At 37.3% G+C, this 20,263-nt stretch overlaps 2 protein-coding genes across 2 annotated transcripts in view; one reads left to right on the forward strand and one right to left on the reverse strand.

Annotated features, from left to right (window-relative positions):
* The first annotated feature begins 1,830 nt into the window (after positions 1-1,830).
* LOC149774667 (uncharacterized) lies at positions 1,831-3,246 on the forward strand. The gene has a single exon (XM_089944740.1). It carries the CDS (start codon positions 1,948-1,950, stop codon positions 2,992-2,994), a length of 1,047 nt encoding a protein of 348 aa, XP_089800866.1. The 5' UTR covers positions 1,831-1,947; the 3' UTR covers positions 2,995-3,246.
* Positions 3,247-17,030: 13,784 nt separating this feature from the next.
* LOC149774668 (barrier-to-autointegration factor-like) overlaps positions 17,031-20,263 on the reverse strand; it is a 79,757-nt gene continuing 76,524 nt past the window's right edge. Inside the window, exon 4 of the mRNA XM_089945013.1 lies at positions 17,031-17,208. Within this exon, the coding sequence (XP_089801139.1) occupies positions 17,062-17,208 (147 nt within the window). The 3' untranslated portion in view covers positions 17,031-17,061. The remainder of the gene's footprint in view (positions 17,209-20,263) is intronic.

Consider the following 20,263-nt stretch of genomic DNA (forward strand, 5'->3'; position numbering starts at 1 on the left):
AAAATGTACTCATGCGGCCCTCAGGAAGCTTTGAGTTTGAGACCCCTGGTCTATTTGATAGTGATACATTAAACCATGCAACTCATGGTTTTGTTGTACTTTGGATGCAAGCTTATTGCACTCCTATATGATATGCATGTAGCAACAGCATCAAGCAGTTTCCGTACGTTAACAAAGTTAGGTGTAGATTACTTGGCTATTTAGGTAAAGAGGGATTCTCAGTAATCAGCTGAATTGCGAAAAAAAAGTGAAATAATCTTTGCAAGAAATAATGACATGCCAGTCATTATGGCAATATATTCATGCACAGCAAAAGCATACCGTACCAAATTTTCTTAAAATAACAAACTCCTGGACCCGTACAAAATTAAATGGTTCAGTTCCAAATAAGATGTCAACCGGGTGCATGAGCGTCTTAGCGATAAAAGGGTTAAATCTGCATCACCGAATTTTAGAGAAAAGTGCCATATTTTAATATTTTGGTAATTATATAGTTTTGTAATGTACTACTCTTAAGTTTTATGAAAGACATCCGACTAATCTGTTTGTTCTCGCATACATTTTCCACGAATTAAATTATATGCCGATCATGATGTATTTGTATTAATACACGGAAATGCATACTATACCAAGCTTTCATGCAGTAGCAAACTCCACGACTCCTACAGGATTAAATGGTTCATTTCCAAATTACTGGCAGATCCTAGTGATTCGAGGCTGAAATCTGCATCACTGACTTTTAAAGAAAATCAAGAAATAAGAAGTATCATATTTTAAGTATTTTGGTAATTCCACTGTAATGATTTTCAAACTTAGATATATAAAAAAACAGATGTGGAAATAGATGTCGGTGAACTTTCCTAAGTAATGATGACCCTGTTATGGAATAATTTGCGGGTTTGAGAGCAACTGCTCCAGGCGGAATCAGTCTGACAGTAGTTCAAAAATGTTTCCAACTCACAATGATTGGTTTGTAAAGGCTTTGTTAATTTTGATACGACTCTTATTTCATACCCCGTTTATCATTAACGTCTTATACTAAACAAAATCATTTCAAGATTGTCTGAATACGTATGAATGCAAATGGCAACGTGGTTCGCATTGTGAATATTTAGAACGATGACACTGTCATTCTCTTGAGAGTCGGAGTTTTGATTCATGTTGATTTAACAGTTTAAACTTTCCTTTATAACATCATTCAGTATTCTAATGTGTACATTTCGTCTTGTTTCTTGTATTTGCAAGATGTTACCAAACTTGAAGGAGAAGAAGCAAGATTTGAATTCCTATTTTTTTTTTTATTTTTTTTTTTTTGAATATTGATAAAAACTATTTTGATTGTTTGAATAATCGTTTTAGTTCTATATTCTTTGATTATTCGTTTCAGTTATAGTCATTATCTTTTTCCAAAACTGCATTGCTTCTGTTTATAAGTGAAATTAATTTTCGGTCTCGATTAGTTGTAAAAAACAGAAAAGAAAACATTGGTTCCAATTTTTTGCTGGTAGGTTTGGCATAGTATACAAGAATAAGCACACGTCTGAAGCATCAACTACCGTCACTTGGTCTTAAAAGTTTCTACACAGAAACGGTTACTCGGTCATCAAAGTTCGTACCAAGTTTTCGTTGTTTGTCTCATCTGAAGAATCTGTATACATCTGATAAGTGTAAATCCATTTGTTCAGATGTTATTCATGTTCTTTATTCAAAAAAGTCTTACATTGTATTCAGTTGTTATAGCAATAAATACATACGGCTCTTTCGGGAAATAAATGTCAGCGCTGGCTTCCCCAAATGATATCACTTCTCAGATCTCACAGGCAACGTTCCCAGCATTCTCAGCCCTGCTAAGCCCATACTTACTGGCTGTGATTAGAGCATGCGATGGTAGTGTATAATCTTTCCTTATAGAAGCAGGCCTCAGAATAAATCTGCGTATACTTAATCATGCAGAATATGGCTGGAGTTGGATATCTGAAAATTTGCGTTTCGATACTTGTGATTATTATGGGAGTTATTGTCGTCGTCAGTATTGGATTTGTTCATCAAAAGGTGCAGCGGGTAGAAAGAATGATAACTGCTAAGCGAAATGATGGAGATAGTGACGAAAATACTGAAATGGCGAATATTAATTCGGGGAATTGGTTTGACGTAGTACAAGTAATACCTGATAGGGATACACGTGTCAGCAGTATGAAGAAAATGAAAGGACTAGAAGAAGGTGATAGGATCACGGTACTTGAGGATATCGTACAAACATTGCGAAGAGAACAGACAAAATGGATGACAGACCTGGAAAACAAGTCCAAGCAAGATGAGAAACCTGCTCGAGATATGAGAGTAAAACGGGCAGTGGATGACAGTGAACTGGATGACCGCAACAAGACGAAGGAGACAAACGTAAATGGAGACCATCTACACACTGACACCGGTAGTGCAGTCTATATTCGCTGGGGCAGAAGCTTGTGTCCTACGGAGACCGAATTAGTGTATGATGGTGTGACAGCGGGATCACACTATGACTTGCAAGGTACAGCAGGTAATACACTATGTCTTCCAAAAGATCCTGTATGGGGAAAATATGGTGATCGCATCATGAATTACTCGTTGATATTTGGAGCAGAATACAAACTTGGGGCGTCCGAGCACCAGGCTTTATTTAAACTTCAAAATGCAGAAAAACTCCATGATCACAATGTCCCTTGTGTTTTGTGTAGGAGCCAGACTCGAACAAGTGTGTTCATGCTCCCTGGACGTAACCGTTGTTATAAAGGTTGGCACACAGAATATCATGGCTATTTGACGGGCTCCCACCACGGTCATAAGAGTCCATCTGAGTATATATGCGTCGATGAAGCTCCTGAGGCGGACCCTGCTGGTTATAGAGAAGAAGGCGGAAAACTCTTGTTTCCTGTAGAAGCAGTATGTGGTTCTCTACCGTGTCCACCGTATGTTGCTGGCCGGGAACTTGCCTGTGCTGTCTGCAGTAAATAGTTGGCATAACTGTCACCCAGTTTAACGTTATCCACAAAGTTCAAATGCTGTGTTATATGTAGATGTAGATGCATGTATTTGAAATATATTGGTTTCTTATGTAACCTAGGGGATAACAATCATTTGAGGACGCTAGTGGTCATTATACTGTTTTAAATTGCCCGGATTAAAGTGTTATCTAAGATATCTCCATGGCATAGTACACAATAATGTACTGCTGATCTGCATATAAATAAAGCTTTTTGCAAAAGGTTTTGGAGTCATTGTGGTCATTATTAACTTTTACCTTTTTCCCATAAATGCAGATTTATAATGGTTAAAATTGTTAATACAAATAAGTAAACGTCCGTAGTTTGTAATGTTTTACGCAGGCAATTTCGTGCGTTAGTATGTGTGAAAGTATGGAGAACTGAACACACATTGATTTAAATCGTACAGGATTTAAATTTTATTGATTATACAAAATAACTAATTCAATCTGGTTCCCATACAGTCAATGGTCTCTTCCATGTTTACTGCAAATATTCAGGGGAAAATGCAACTCATTACGCTTATAAGATTATGCCACTAAACTCTTTCTTCTTTTATATATTTAGGCAAACCTTGAGTTTTATAATCATTTTCAAAAAATGTACTTTGAAGAGGTAAACATAAATTAAAACCGTATATGGTTTGTTGGAATAGATAAAGTAATAAAGAACACGAGTTAGGACAGGTGTTAGCCTTATATTTATGAAGATGGCAATGATAGATACTATGAACAGTCTTTTTGGTTATATTGTTGTTGATGATTTGACGCATTTGATTTTACACCGTCAACCTTACTTAAAAATACAATTCCAAGAACAAGTGTTTTTATTTCTCTATATACAAGTTTTACCATAAATCTTATATATTAACTATTTACGATGATGGTTGTTCTCTTCTTCTTCTTGGCACACGTCCGTGTAAGAGAGACGATGGTGTTGCTCCTGAGTAAGATGCCGTTGCACCTTCTTCATTGCTCTCTTTTCAGCGTACTTTATGTGCCTGTCTTCTTCGGCTTTTTGAACGCCCTGTCGGACTGGTGAGCGCCAAGTGGAGCGGTCGTTAGCACAGCTCTCCCAGCCGTTGACATTGATGTTGGTCGTCTTCATGTCCTTTATGCGGATATCTTTGTAAGGGAAACGTGGCCGTCCAGTTGGTCGTGCGCCTTCTGTTAGCTCCCTGTATAGCAGGCCCTTGGGAAAGCGGTCTGAGTCCATTTTCTTGACGTGGCAGGGCCAGCGAAGGCGCCTCGCGCTGAGAATGGAGAATATGCTGTTCATGTTGGCGCATTCCAGAACTTCTGTGTTTGGTACTTTGTCCTGCCACTGGATGTGCAGTATGCTCCGCAAGCATCTCATGTGGAAGCTGTTGAGTTTCCTCTCGTGTCCCGTATAGGTGGTCCATGTCTCTCTAATGTAGAGGAGTGTGTTGACCAAGCATGCCTGGTAGACGCGTAGTTTGGTCTTCTCAGTGATGTTGGGGTTCTTCCAGACCATCTGGTTTAGTCTGGCCATCACTTCTACAGCCTTTGCAATCCTGCCGTTAACCTCAGAACAAATGGAGAGTGAGCTGGTGCTGGTGAACCCGAGGTATGTGAAGTTCTCGACAGCTTCCAAGTTGTACCCATCGATGGTGACGGAGTAAGGGGAATCTTCTTCCTGCGCCATGCCGTTCGTTTTCTTCAAACTGGTGGTCAGTCCAAACTCCTTAAAGGCGTGTCAGAGACGAAATAATAGCTGTTGAAGTCCATCTTCCATGTGTGATATCAAGGCTGCATCGTCGACGAAGAGCAATTCATGGATGAGGACCTCTGCGACTTTAATCAAAGCACGGAGACGGCCGATATTGAACAGCTTGTCGTCAGCCCTGAAATGGATGTACTCTCACTCGCCGAAGTCCTTGTAGGCGTACTGGAGAAGCATGGAGAAGAAGATGGCAAAGAGCTCCGGCGCAAGGACGCGTCCATGCTTCACTCCGCTGATACATGGGAAGGCCTCCGTTGCTGCACCATTGAAGCACACTGTGATGTGCATGTTCTCGTGGAACGACGTGGGAATTCGTGGGGAGGGGGGAGCAGCCTATCTTATGCAGAAGCGTGAAGAGTCCGCTCCGACTGAACAGGTCAAACGCCTTCGCCAGATCTATGAAGGCGATGTATAGGTGCATCTGATGCTCGCGACACTTCTACTGCAGCTGGCATAGTGACAAGATCATGTCTACAATTGACCTACTCGTTCGGAAGCCACACTGGGAATCTGGGTAGACGCGAAAGGCTATGATCTGCAAGGGCGTATAGGCGACAATGGCAAAAACCTTTCAGACGATGAAATGCCCCGGTAGTTGTTGCAGTCGCTAAGGTCTCCCTTGTTGTTGTACAAAGTGACGATGTTGGCGTCACACATGTCCTTTGGTATGTGTCCCTGTTCCCAGCAGAGGCAGAGGAGTACACGCAAGGGCTGGAGTAGTGTTGATTTTCCGCACTTGAGGAATTCAGGCGGAATGTCGTCACTTCTAGGAGGATTAAAACAGGCGAGGCAATCATTGGCTTTTCCGAGCTTTTCCAGGGTGGGCGGCGTGTCTAGTTCCTCCATGACTGGCAGGTCTGGGTTGGCGTCTAGGGCGGTGTTGGTGACGATGTTTTGGGTTGAATACATCTTGAGATAGTGCTCAACCCATCGCTGAACCTATTTCCCCTGGTCAGTGATGACTTCGCCCGTCTTGGACTTGATGCGAGCGGTGTTGGAGGTGGGATGCGTGTAGCCTTCTTGATACCCTCAAACATGCCTCATGCATACCCAGTGTCGGCTGCTGTCTTTATACTGGTGCAGAGGTTCAGCCACTAGTTGTTGACGGAGCGGTGGGCGTTCTGCTGTGGGTTGTTCCTGGCAGTCCTGAGATCTGTAGTATAGTAGGGCTAGGTGCCTCCTTCTATGCCAGGAGGGCTTTCCTCTTCGCCCCAGTCACGGGCTCCATCTACTCCCAGTTAGCTACATACCTGTCGTCATTTTTGCTCTCCTTCGTTCCGTAGGCAGTGATGGCTGAATTGTACACAGTGTCACGGAGGTGGGACCAATTGGGGTCGATAGTGTCATCATGTGTCGCTTTGGTGAGAGATTACTACGGTTTTCTGATGAACTGGTGTGTTTTCTCTGGGTTTCTTGCACAGGTGGTGTTGACGCATGGGCGACCCTTCTTCTTGTTGCAGCTTCTTGGGTATTATTCGCACCTTGCTGGCCACGAGAGAATGTTCCGTGTCCCAATTGACACTGGGGTAGCTGCGGGTGAGGAGGACACTGGTATATTCAGCACGCCTGGGGATGACGAGGTCTAGCTGGTGCCAGTGGCGGGAACGTGCGTGTCTCCATGACACCTGGTGGATCTCCTTGCATTTGAAGAAGATGTTGGTCACACATAGGCTGTGGGAGCAGTTTATCTTCAGCAGTCGCTGACTATTCTCGTTCATCTTGGCCCTTCGGTGATATCAGAGTCAGGTGGACCAGGCTTCGTGGTCTGCTCCCAGTCTAGCACTGTGTCTGGTTGGTTGCCAAGTGCAGCCTCATTCAGTGGTCTAAAGAGTCTAGTTCATCCTTCTTTTTGACAACAAATTTCTTTAGAAACTCTATTTGTTTACGGCCATTTCTTTTATTTTTTTCAGACTAATTTTAGATTTTGACCATAAGGCCATTTTAGATGTTTACCGTTAAATTAATTTTAACAGTCCAAAAAACTTACCTATCCTAGATATGAACATACGATTTCGATCTCTTGCTAGCATATACAAATATGTACTATGTCTCTATCACGAGTAGCGTTATGATAAGGTTCAACAAATTTGTATTTTAATACACTCCTACACTGTTCTCGGGCTATATGTTGTACGTCGGTATTGTCTATCGAAGCGAATATCATGAAACAACCTGCATTTAGCCTGATAAAACGATCGTCGTTATAAAACCATTGAGATAGGTAAACTGCATTACATTTTCTGTTGCGTGGTAATGAAAAATAAACATGTATCTCATTCATCTCTGAATTGCTTAGCAGAATATCATCGAAGACAATTATTTTATGTTCTTCAGAATCTAGCTCGGCAATTGGAATTAAATCTTTGGTTGTTTTATGATAAATATATCATCGCCTACACCAAGTTCATTTTTACGTTTTTCGTTGTATTCACTGAGCAGCCAATATGTATCCTGCTGTAGACTGATCGTATAGATATAAACTCAAACGTAGTTGAATAGGTCGTTAAGGAACAGATTCATAAGAAGGTTAGTTTTGCCCGATCCAGTTCGTTATGCTTTCAGATAATGGCAGTCCAGTTGGTTGTGATTATATTGATGCTTTATTAATCGCTGCGTGTCAAAGTTAATTATGCTTATTCTATACCAGATATCCACAAAAGTGTATCAGGCAGTCAAAGTAAGAATGAGCAATTACACAAAATTTGGTACTTTAATTGACGGCTCAAACGACAAAACAGCTACAGATACAACCACTACGGCCGGCGCAGATTTAACAAAATTATATCAAAACGTCTGGAGATACAATGACATGTAACTTAAATATGTCAGGTAAGCGAGTGCTAGACATTAAGACAACATATCCACCAATTAATGCAGATAACTCTCAGGCAGTAAGTTTTGCACAACTTAATGCGATCAGTAAGTTATCATTGCCAGGTGGAAACATGATCAGTAACTTAAGTATGTCAGTCCAGCGAATGATAGAGCTTGAGACAACATATCCACCTATCGATGCAGATAACTCACAATCAGTACGTTTTGCACAACTTAGTGCAGTCAGTAATGGCAACTTATCGTTCTCAGGTGGAAAAATCACCCGAAATAAAAAAATGAGCACAAACAAAAATGTAAATCTTTAGACAGAATAACCCCCTGCTAACATAAATAATTCACAAGCGGTAAGTTACGCATAGCTTATCCTGGTCGATGATAAAAAGTTGCCACCAGTTGGTGGGACGATGGCTGGAAGCATAGATATGGGCGGGAAATTAATATTTAATTCTCAACTTGAAAACACAACCTTGACCAGTAACGAGTCTGTAACAAATGAAAAGTTTGTCAAGGATAACTTTGTAAGAAAACCCGGTGATATTATGGTGGGAAATCTGGACATGGGAAAGAATAACGTAAAAAGCACGGCAATTCCATCAGCGGTATCAGATTTAACGAATAAAAATTACGTTGACGATATGATAGCAGGGAATATTGCATAACGAGTAGCGAAATCCGGTGATACTATGAAAAGTATGTTAAGCAAGGGCTAGAATAAATTAACGATTCATAATCCAGTCGCCCCATTTGATCTTACAAATATATTTTATGTTGACGATGAGGTAAATGCAGCGTCAGCGAGTACATTTACCACCACAGTTACTAATTAATTTTAAAAATCTGGAGGCACAGGTACAGGTGCGATCGATATGGCTGCCAACAAAATATCGTATACGTATGTACTTGTTGCTGCATTTGATTTTGTCAATAAACAGTATGTGGATAGTGTTACCCAATCGTTTGCAACTGGGGGTATTACAAAACGAGCTAAAAATAGTGTCGGTGACATTCCACATCTTGCTGATGCTGTTAATAATCGTTGGGATTTTGTTGCAAATGCATCAAGTTATTATCTAGGAAATGATCCTCATTATGCGTTTGCGCTTAACAACCCTATATCTTAAGGGATTTGAGTGGATCACAGACGGAGAAACATCAAACTCATCGATTAAAATAATGTGTCCAGCGGCCCTAGTGATCTGAGAATTTCAACTATGAGGTCGACTAAATTATAATCTCGCAAGTATTTATAACTTTCAATTACAGCGATCGAGTGATGATTCGACCTGAACTACGCTGTATAGCATAATAAGTGGCCATTTTACTACCTCTCGGCAATTTACACTTTATTCTGAATTTACCAGAAACAAGTACGGATTTATGTCAGCGCTGGAGGTCCTTGCCCAGGTTTTGTCTATGTATCAGATATACACTCGATGACTTAGTATAGGTCTGGCGTGCGGATGTATCTGATAATGGCTCGATGACCTAGTATAGGTCTGGCGTGCTAGCACTGTTTTGATGTGATTGTAATCTATATTGCGTATTGATCCTTCATCGATCAGAGTCGCAAAAAATATTAAAATTTTATACTAAACCCGAAAACACAGATCGAAATAGATGATGTTGATTCGCTCGTCCCAGAAAGTGTTCATGAAGCAAGTGCGGTGAATACAATTGCTCGAATCACCCGGTTTAAATGAGAACATCGATAACTTTGTTAGAATTGCAGAAGTCAGAGGCCCTCAGCTGAGATACGCAATCAGAGACATTGATATAATTAGCAAATACTGTCCTGTAAGTGAGTGCGAGGGAAGACGGATATAAGTTGAAAAGTTTTCGATAAATACACTGCTTGCGCTAAATAAAGAAAATGTCTAGATGATTGACAGATCTGACTTAATAAAAACGTAATTTCATGGTGATGAGAAACCAAAGAGCGACTGAAAAAAATTTACGATGAGCATGTTAAGCTTGCTGACACAAAGAAACAAGGTTCTTAAAAATCGTAAGCTCAAAGACACATTTGCTAAACGTCGAGCATTTTGTGTGCTAGGCATGGACTGCTATGATAAAAAGATACTCTTAGAAATAGTAGATAATACTACTGACACTAACCTGTTAACAACTGCATATCTAGTTATAAAAGTCTCTCACCGGCGATAAAGAAAAATATGACATATATCACATTAATGCTGCACTAAGCGCAATATCAGAAACCGAGTGTATAATTGAGATATATAATGATGTCGAACGAGATATATTTTATCAAGAGCTTGACGAAATTACAACTGTAAAACCTAGTATTGATATAAATTGTGAAATACATAATCGTAAAAACAAATCGCTTTGAAAAACCTTAAAAAAACTGGAAAGTTACTTACAGAAGCAAAATATAGAAATATCAAAAAGCTGATTGCTGGATACCTAAACCTACCCGCCATAGATATAGCGCAAGCAGATATTCGCGGTCTTTTGAGTTTTGCAACAGCATATTCTAATCTCAGGCAGCATTATTACTTACAGATTTTAAGCATGGACATTTATGTTGTTAGTTATACCAAAGAAACAGAAGATATTTATCGTTATAGAGTCAATGATATTACTGAAATATCAAAACATTTTAACCCTTCATGTTCATCTGTTTTAACAGATATCAGATATGATGATATCTCATCTGAAGTGTACGAGAAGTACAGTATCTTGCCAATCCTGTCAATGAAAAAATTAGTTCTCTGATCTATAAGGCGTACTCCGAAAATACTTTTACTACAGCAATTGAAATATCTCCAGAAACAGTTTAATTTTGACAAGAACTGAAATAATCGACTTGAATCATATTGTATCAAGTCAATAAATATTACCATCAAAAACTTTAATGTGTCGTACAAGCTAAAAGATTTTATAGTAAAGTAATAAGCGTGCTTAACTATATTCCTATGATATTAACAATTGGAATTATTTCAGTGAGAGGAACATTAAACTCATTATTGGTGATAGTACCGGGGTAGGTATTGTGTTATCAGCGGTGTTTAAAAAGATATGTCAAAACTGAAAACAAAAATAAGTCTTGTCAAATAGCAATAGCGACTTATAATAAAATTCTTAATCATCTTCGAGCTTATCTCAGAGGTGAAAAGTTTACAATGTTAGATCTGATACGGGAACTGCGAGCCAAAAAAGACGATTTGCTTGTTGATAAGATACCGAATACAGTTGCGAAATATGAAAAACGACCCTAAGTAAAATTAATGTAAAATCGCTAGCGATTTCACTTAAAAGATAAGGATTGTAATAATTTGTGTAAAAATAAGGATAATAAATAAAGTTTGTGAAATATAAAAAATGGAAGATATTATAGTAGAGGATACTGCGTTAAAGATGAAAAAAATCTTTTCCGAGGTAAGCGTATGACGATTATGCTTGGCAATGAAAAGTAGAGCACGTATTTCAAAAACAAAAATAAGATAACATTGTCCCTGGTTAACACAGAAAATTCAGATTATTTTAGTAAACTTACCTGGGTTACAGATTCACTTTCTAATGCTGTTGATAATCTTTACAATCTAACCACACAGAATAAATACGCTAAGATCACAGTCGACGACCAACTGAAGAAATGTTATGTCGATAAATCAATAGACTCACATTAAAATTTTATCAACATGCTAGAACCTGGCTCTCCTATCAGTGGTAAGATTGATCTATACTTATTTTGTCATGACGATAAGAATTATATAATAGCGAAAGCTGAGACTCTAAAAATATGACGGCAATTGGCAGTGTCAATTATTTAATTTTTATTACCTGTAAAATCTCAGCGAGTTATTTAATAGTGGATTGAAGTTTTATGTGAACGTTAGCAATAGTAATTTTTGTGTAAAGTACAATTATTAATCGCTAGCATTAATTAGCTTAAAGTGGGAGTATCTAAGCCAAACCGTATTTTGTACGACGGCGATGATGATTCAGTGATGTGTCCTTGAAAATCAATAATGAAATTAATGTTGTTGCCTCAACAAAGTTGTTTTCCTAATTTGTTTAAACTAACATGTGGTGCCTTGGAGGTGGGTAGTCATACTGTTGTCTTAATAAAAATACGGGTTTGGCTTAGATACCCCCTTTAAGCTAACTGCTAGTATACCCCCCCCCCAGATACCCCTTTAAGCTAACTACTAGTATATTCATAACAAGTTTTTAAGAACTATTATTTTTCAAATAAACTGTTTAATTATTTTAAATTGATCTTAAATGAGAATGCCAGTTGGAAGTCTCTTTCTCTTCTTTCAATGCACGGAAATCACTTTTTTAAAGTTAAAAAACTTGCAATGAGAATTTTGATGTATTTTGAGAAAATTATGATCCTGCAAGCATGTGCTTGTAACAATTGGTGATATAGACAGTGGAAATGAGAAACTGTTTTATTGACGAGATTTCAGTTGTTTGACAGACTTCAGCTTCAAAAGCACATTAATGACATTAACACCCGCTTCTTTGATGCATAACTGAAAACACCTTTCAAGCACATGAAGTTCAAACAATTTTAGTAGGTATACTATGGGAATGGATTTAGTAGAGCAGGTTCTGAAATATTGGCAATTGTAAGCGAAAATCATTTAGCACCACTGACAGATGGACAAAACACAAAGTCATTTTTAAAACTGGTTTATTTGTCCTATGGAAGTGATACTGCGTATCATTGATTATTTGTGATACTCTATTTGATATTGTTCAGACTGTGGTTTCAAGAGAAAGGTTTCTTGGTTCGGCGTGCATTAGGCCTACCTGAAGCATATGAGAGTTTGTTTTGTAAACATCGTCAGAAGTAACATCATGACTGTTGATTGTGTGGATGCTAATAAATGCTTCCTGCGCAATGTTCTTAACTGTCATAACATTCATACATGCAAGCAACTGTGTAATCTGACAGGTCTAAAATCGACGAAGTGTTTTGGGTATGCATTAATTTTCAAATGAATTCTCTGAGCTGTAGTTTAGTCAATAGTGAATTTGAGAAGGTACAAGTAGATAACATTCATGACATTATCTAAATCTACCTGTTGGAAAATAATGACATTAACAAATTGTATTAGCGCAAGTTTTCTTTTGCTACTCTGATGTTACCTACTCAGTTTAAACTCAAGAATTTTGGAAATATCAAAGTTTATTATAAAGTTTTATTATGACTCCGATTTATATTTCCTGAAGACTTTTCAATCACTCACAAGTGACACTTTATAATGAAATGTAAATATATGTGTTACCGGGTTCTACCAATGGGACCTATAGAAAAAACTGGTAAAGTCAGAACTCCTAACTGAAGCAGTCACCTTGATTATTTATTAACCAATGCGAAATGTATTGAATACGGTACACATAAACATAAGAACAAGTCAACTTTAAACGATATTTTGACGTTTTAGCTTGCAACACAAACATAGGTAATTAACCATGCTTTAGAATCTGACACCTTAATTCTAGACTGACTTTAAACCTTGGCGAGTTACGTGTACAAAAAATAAACTGCTTCAAGCTTGTAAGTCTGACTCAATTGAATTGCAGTATGATAAATACAAAGGCTGATAAATCATCAAAAAGCCTAAAATACAATTAACCTACTTGCCTGAAGACTACAGGATAAATTCAAAGAAAAATATTGCACAAGTGCACATTCTGCAGTTTACAAAAGAAAATGCTCAATAACACCATCCACTCTAGAAGAACAGTCATCAGTTTAATGTCTGGTTCTAAAGAATCCCTAAACATTACTTATATCTAGTTCTATTAACAACCTTCTTGACTAAACAGCTAATCAAGTGTAGTATTATGCTACTAATATTACTGGGGACCTGTGTGGCTGAATGGCCTAAAGTGTTCACTGTTACAGATCACTGCTGACTCACCCCCGACTGCATGGGTTCAAAGTTCAGTCTCGGCCAATGTGGGTAAGCGAGAAGGCTTGTCAGTAGCTTCCCTCGAGTCGGCGATTCTTTCCCCACCAGTTATATTCGCCGCCAGGTATAGCCTGTCCTGTACTGAAAAAAAATTGCTTTAAACCCTGTAAAAATCGCAACATTATGATGTGTGACTCCGATGCCATTATAAGCGCATTTCAATACACCTGTCATTTGACCATGATTTTTGCCATATTAGACAATAACAATAATAAAATCTCATTCATCTCGAAATATCAATGGAAATCAAGCTGTATCTACATACATCTAAATTCATGACTGGTTATAATTAATATCGTAGCATACCATGCACTGCCGGCAGCACTCTTGTTCATCAAGATCTTATACAGGAGGGGTGTACAACCTTTTTCGGACAAGGGCCAGATTGCATTTTCTAATACCACTTTAGGGCAGCAAACGTGACGCTACATGTTCTATATAGCAGCGACTGGTAAACGAAATTATCGTTTATAAATGTTGAAATAAACTACTGCTTGACATGAAGGTTTATATAGTTTTATTTTCAGTAGCCCAATAGATTTTTAATTTCTTTAATATAATTAATGTTCATGGGCCAGAGTTCTGTGTTGTTTTAATTTGCCCTAAGGGCCGTACAGAACACGTTCGAGGACCGCGGGTTGTGCACCCATTATACAGGACTAGGTGTCCAATTCACTTGGATTTCATGCAAAAGCACTCGACAAAAACACGTTGAAATAAAAACTACCAATACAAGCAATTCATCAGCTTATATTTATACAAAAGAGCCAGTAGCCACAGCATCATCCTTACCTACTATATAGAAAAGGAGAAAAGTCGGAATTGCCAACTCACCTCGAGTATTTATTGTCCAGAACACTGTCTAATGATCAATCTACATGACCTTAACTTAAGTGCATCTGTGTGACATGCATTTTGGTCTATACTAAATATAAAGGAGGAACGAGATGGATAGAAAGAAAAATAAATGCATGAAGGATAATGAAAATAAAAGAGGGGCCACTCGAAACAACAACTCTACATATATGATCAAGTATAGAGAGAAATAAATAAGGAGAAACGAATATATCAAATCGTCTCTCAGAACAATGCATCATTTATGTGTAATTATACATGTCTGTGTGTATTAATGTGTTTGGTTTTAAGTGTGTAAGTGAATGTGCGACGGAGGGATAGAGAGATTAGACTGCCAGATGCAATCTAACAAGAGTTTAAAACAGCTGCTGACTGACACTGTCGTATTTTGATATACATGTATCAAGTTTATTTAAATAAGTGAATGAGGGACCATAGCCGGTTTTCTTCCCTTTAATCAAATGGAGGCAGCATAGACCAAAGCGGCCTAACATCTTTTCCCGCTTAATTCTTGCTTAACAAACGATCAAAAAATGTATAGCATCATCATCTTGCTTTATAAAATGTCTCAATCGTTGGGATTGTGAATGTTATCATCTGCGAGAGGAAACAGAAGTAAAGCTATCTGTTCTAAAGGAGTTCATCGACTTGAAAGAAAATATTAGGAATAATCCGCGATACTATTGTTGGAAATGAAAAATTACATTTTCCTATGTCTGCATATAAAATGGGAGTACGCGGCTTTTGCACAGAATTAACTTTGTGATTCTTTTTCTGTAATGATTTTTCAATAGATTTATATCCCTAAAATTATAGAATTCATTGTCAACTGAGCGATTTGTTGAGAAAAATTCTTTAGATTGTTAGCTGGCAGGATAATTTACTGAATAATTTAAAATTCCTTAGAAACGATCTGGTCTGTTTAATTTAGAAAGATATCGAAATTCTCGTTATTAAAGTAATATTATGTCTGTATTATATTCAACTATAACTATTTTCGTTCTCAGGTTCGAAGCCTACAAGTTATTCAATGACAAATATTTTTATAAGCCATATAACTGAAGAAAAATATTTTGATATATTACTGCTGTTCTCCTCCAGAAAATAATTTTCACTTAAAACATTATTATTTTCATTATTATGACGATGTTGTTTCCTGTTTAAAATGGGTTTTACCTGATATTAAGCATGTACAATATGAAACTGTTTGCACAGTTGCTTTTATATTTACTTGTCTTGCAATGAGTGAATACATATATTATGGCAAAAAGTTGTACTTTTGTATTTACTCTCTTCTAAGTACTGAATTGTAAATTGCAGTGTCATTTGCAGATCTTTTTAGGAAACCACACTAATCAGCACATTTTCATTAAGCCATATTAATCTGTGGATAAGAAAATAAAGTTAATGCCATAAAGATTTGATATATAGTAGGTCATCGCTCAAGGTTTGAACAGAAGGAGTCCAAAAGTTATAACATATACTACTTCAATTAACTTGGAAAAGACGACAAAGGGCAATTTTATTGTCTTCTAGTGCTAATGTAGTATATATTTGATTCACTGGCAAGTGAAACGAGACTATTTGTTTTCAGAGATACATGTATTTTTGTAGTTTTGACAGTTGTTTATCACTGGACTGATCCACAAATGGGTTATTCTGGCTAACGATAAACTCAGAGATGAATATTTAAAGTGTCTGATACATTCCAGCGAAATTTACTATGTGATTTTTACTGGATACACATTTTCAAAAACAAATTGCTCGATATCTGTAACTCTTTCTTACATCCTTTCCGTTTAATTGAAACTATTTCTACAACACAAGCCTTTAGAATATATATTAATTATTCACCACATCTTGGGCTCCGCTTTATTCGAAGTTGCATACTGCATATTTAATAAAGTTTTAACCCAAGTCGTAATATTAACAAGATCCCTCAGGCTGTCAGTACAAAGTTAAAGCATTACGTGCACCAACAATTCACTATGTTATAAATGTTTGTTGAAGAATCGAGCATATTTATGTAAAATGATATGCTCCCACAAAGTATCATTCTCCCACACTATATCCCTCTCTCTCTCTCTCGTTTTCTCCAGATGACAAGACAATATGAGCTAAATTGTAGACTTTTTTCAATTTCAAGTTTTTCAGGACTAGGAATTTCATCAATATGTTCATTTGTCATGTATTTTAGGTTTAAGGTGTTTACCAACACTTCTTTACAGTACAAATACCTTTTCCTCCTACCAAACAAGATTGTCCATTTCTTACTTATTCCTTTCGCCTTCTATTGCTTCAAAATAAATCATTTAATTCGCATCCATATTGTAGGGTAAACGTACAGAAGTGATGAAGTGGATGGTAGTGAATGATTTCTGCAAAAGACACTGATTGGTTATCTATTTTTTATATAAATATCCCCCGTAGATAGGGAGCAATGGGTCGGGTATCCATCCTGACATTGTCCTATTCTCGAAACCTGGCAACCAATTGTGCCAGCAAAAACCTGAAAACAAAGTGTTTCTCTCCATATTGGCATTATCATACTTCGTGTTTGTGTGTTACTTTGCAGACTTAGATGTGAGTGTAAGTGTTTGAAAAATAACTGACAATTCAAGCGAGACACGCATTTCTTTATTTCATCAATTCATTCAAAGGTGGTTTGAACACCATTCATTTAAAGCCATAAAGCAAGCTTCAGTGTTGTTAGGCATCATGATTCCAGTTCTAGCAAGCCATGATCTAAAACATGTTTCATCCATATTCACTCTCAAGAACTCTGCTAGTATCTGGTGTGCCTGAAAAATATGCACAAGGTAATAATAGGTTATCACCAATACATAAATACATCCAAAACTCACTATTAATATGTAAACTTTATCCTGATATAACTTAAAACTCTGACATACATATAGTGATCAAATAATCTGATAACCCAATGCCCCTCTCGATAAACCAGTCTAGTGGGGGCCGGAACTGTTCCAACAAAATACCATTAAGGCTCGTGCATAGTAGGACAAACTGAAAATTATTTTATTGCTGTAAGCTGCATAATTTAGGCCAAATGCTGAATGTTTTTTCAGGTGTTACAAGCAATAAACAAATCTAATGTGGTCGTGTTGGCTTTCGAGTCTTCGATTATAAAACCGGAAAGACCTTAGGTGATGTTGAGAAAAAAAGGAAAAGACCGAAAACACTTGCGCAAATATTCCGATCTTTTTCAGGGTCTTGTTTAAGGGCTATTTAAATATTAGTAGTGATTTTTTAAAATATATTTACTTATTTGTAGAAACTAGTTATTACTCATACTTCTGGTATGACATTTGAAAACAGGACAAGATAAATTAGTTTTTATCATTGTACAGTGTAGTCATTTGCAGAGGCATGGGTGCTTTAGAAATGTGATACAAAAAGGCTGGTGGTCTACATTAAGGAAAAATATTAGATATTGGATTTCATACATGTAGCCTTGAACCCATTATTAGGATACCAAGAAAGTGGTTAGGGATTTAAACTCAAATTTCATTAATTAATGAATTTTTGGAAACTGAATTACCAATTATGGTACAATAGATACTTCAGAATGTACAGAAAGACGTGAGCAAAGAATATCAATATTCCAGGCTGTTGATTTTGGGGAACATCATAATGTTTTGGATTCAAAAAGTGTCATTGTTATTATTATTATTATTACCAAAATAGATGGAGAATTGTGTCATTGTCTTCATGACAAGATGCTTCTTATGGCCAATACAGGCCTTCCTACCATGTTAAGGATCTACCCTCAAGGTTGTTTAATACTGACTAGATTCCATTTTATTTGCAAACAGCGTGTGCAGAAAAGAGTACATGTTCCATTTCGCCACGTTTTATTCATAATCCACTTCTCCTTGTCACTAGTTGGATTATTCATAAGTGTCAATGCCATTTCATGTTCACCATATGCAGACTATATTGCTGTACACTGCATCAAAGTCTGTGAACAAGCAGCTATGGAACTGCTTTTTATTAGAAGTTATTCTTTCACACACTCACTGCTAAATGGTGTATGAAACTTAACTGAAAGAAATGGGACATCACTATTACCATAATTTGTAGCTACTACTTTAGTCATAGTACCATCCCCAACCCACCTGTACAGAATTATGCATTACCAATAGCCCAATCGCGCTGTTCAAGATTTGCAGTTAAGGATTAATGATTACTAATTTAGCCGTCCCTTGCTTAAGCTTACAACATATCGATGATGTTGTAGGGTTTAACGCCATTTTCTAGCACAAGATAGGTTATACATGGCGGCCAGTATAAATAGTGGAGGAAAGAACCCAAGAAAACTCTGCAAAGAACCACCGACACATGAGAAGCTACTGGCAAGCTTTCTCACGTACCCACACTGGCCGAGCTCGAGACTCGAACCCACGCAGACAGTGGTGAGATGGCAGTGATCCGTAATGGTGAACACTTTAGACCATTCCTCAATATTTTGATGAAATTCTGGTTAAACAAATGAAGTGGCATCTATGAAAAACATCAAAAAAGTGTAAACAGAAACTGTATATAAATCAGGACACGGTTCTGATGCTAATGAACATGAGCACTGTCGATCTACGGATGACATTATTAGCACAATTATACAATGGCTAACCTCAGGACCAGACGAAAACATTTCTTTGCGTGAAATTGTTTGAGATTCAAATATAGATACAAGTCAATTTAATATGAGTTTGTTCTTATATTCACATATTTGACGTGTAGAAAATGCAACGAGTTTAAACAATAATATTGAAAACGGGATATTTTTGAGAACATGGAAATTAGAGTCTGGGATTGTGGAGTTTGAGTCAAGGCTTACGTTTTTCAAGTCGCCAGTCCTGGGCCAGTGTCCATAACATTTTCTTTGAACACTGTACATAACATATTTACATAATCAGGTCATAAATCGCTAAAAAAAGTTCATAAAGTTGTACTTGCAAGTATCTTTTATTGATTCAATGGAAATGCAAGTGATACTTGCACCTTAAATGTCACTTGTAACCATCGTTATTTGAACGCTATTACAGGGATGATCCTCTAGAAAATGTACAACTGCAAGCACGTTGGAATCTCAGTGCCAAAAACTCACGCTCCCAGCATTGTAGCAACCTAAAGGGATTAAAAACTTTCTTAACAAGCTTGAGAATCAGGACCTCCATACAACCTGAAAATGGACGGGAAGAAGAGGAAATCGTGCAAGCAAAGTAAAATAATTCATCTACAAGGGAAGAGAACTCTTGGGCTAATATTTCAAAAGGGCATTATTGGGAAGCGAGGCAACATATTAAACTATTCTCCAAGAGTGTCAGCTCATGTCCCTGATGTAAAACCTCAAACTCATGATATACCCACAAATGTTTGGTTAAATCTATGATTGTTTTTGTTTTATTTTTAGTTAGGCTTTGATTAAATAAAATCCATTTATACATATTTGGTTTATCATGGTTAAATGCCGGTAGAGCTTAAAACCTATGTAATTACCTTAAATTCAGTGTCAGATTTCCGACCATCAACTTGTAGACTGAAATGCTCCTAAATACAAAGCTCAATTAGATCAGGGTTTCAAACGTCCTAAGATAACCACGGTTGGTGATCATAGGATTACCATTTTTATTCAGAACCAATCAATGTCGCAAGAAGTGTTTTCCAAGAAACGTCATGTACATGTCAACAAGAATACTGACAAGATGTTTTCCAATCTCATTGCTTTGGTGCCAGGTTGGAAGTCAACTGAATACCGTTAATACCATTTTCTCTCATGTGGTGCACATTGAAATGAATACAATATTCGTTTAAAACCATGTTGATCAGAGCACATAT

The sequence above is a fragment of the Sinohyriopsis cumingii genome, unplaced genomic scaffold, assembly GCF_028554795.1.
Source record: "Sinohyriopsis cumingii isolate HCF-2022 unplaced genomic scaffold, ASM2855479v2 utg000160l, whole genome shotgun sequence".
Lineage (NCBI taxonomy): Eukaryota > Metazoa > Mollusca > Bivalvia > Unionida > Unionidae > Sinohyriopsis > Sinohyriopsis cumingii.

Bases quoted from the DNA above. Each gene is read 5' to 3' on its own strand.
- LOC149774667 (XM_089944740.1), top strand. From the start codon at position 1,948: ATGCAGAATATGGCTGGAGTTGGATATCTGAAAATTTGCGTTTCGATA.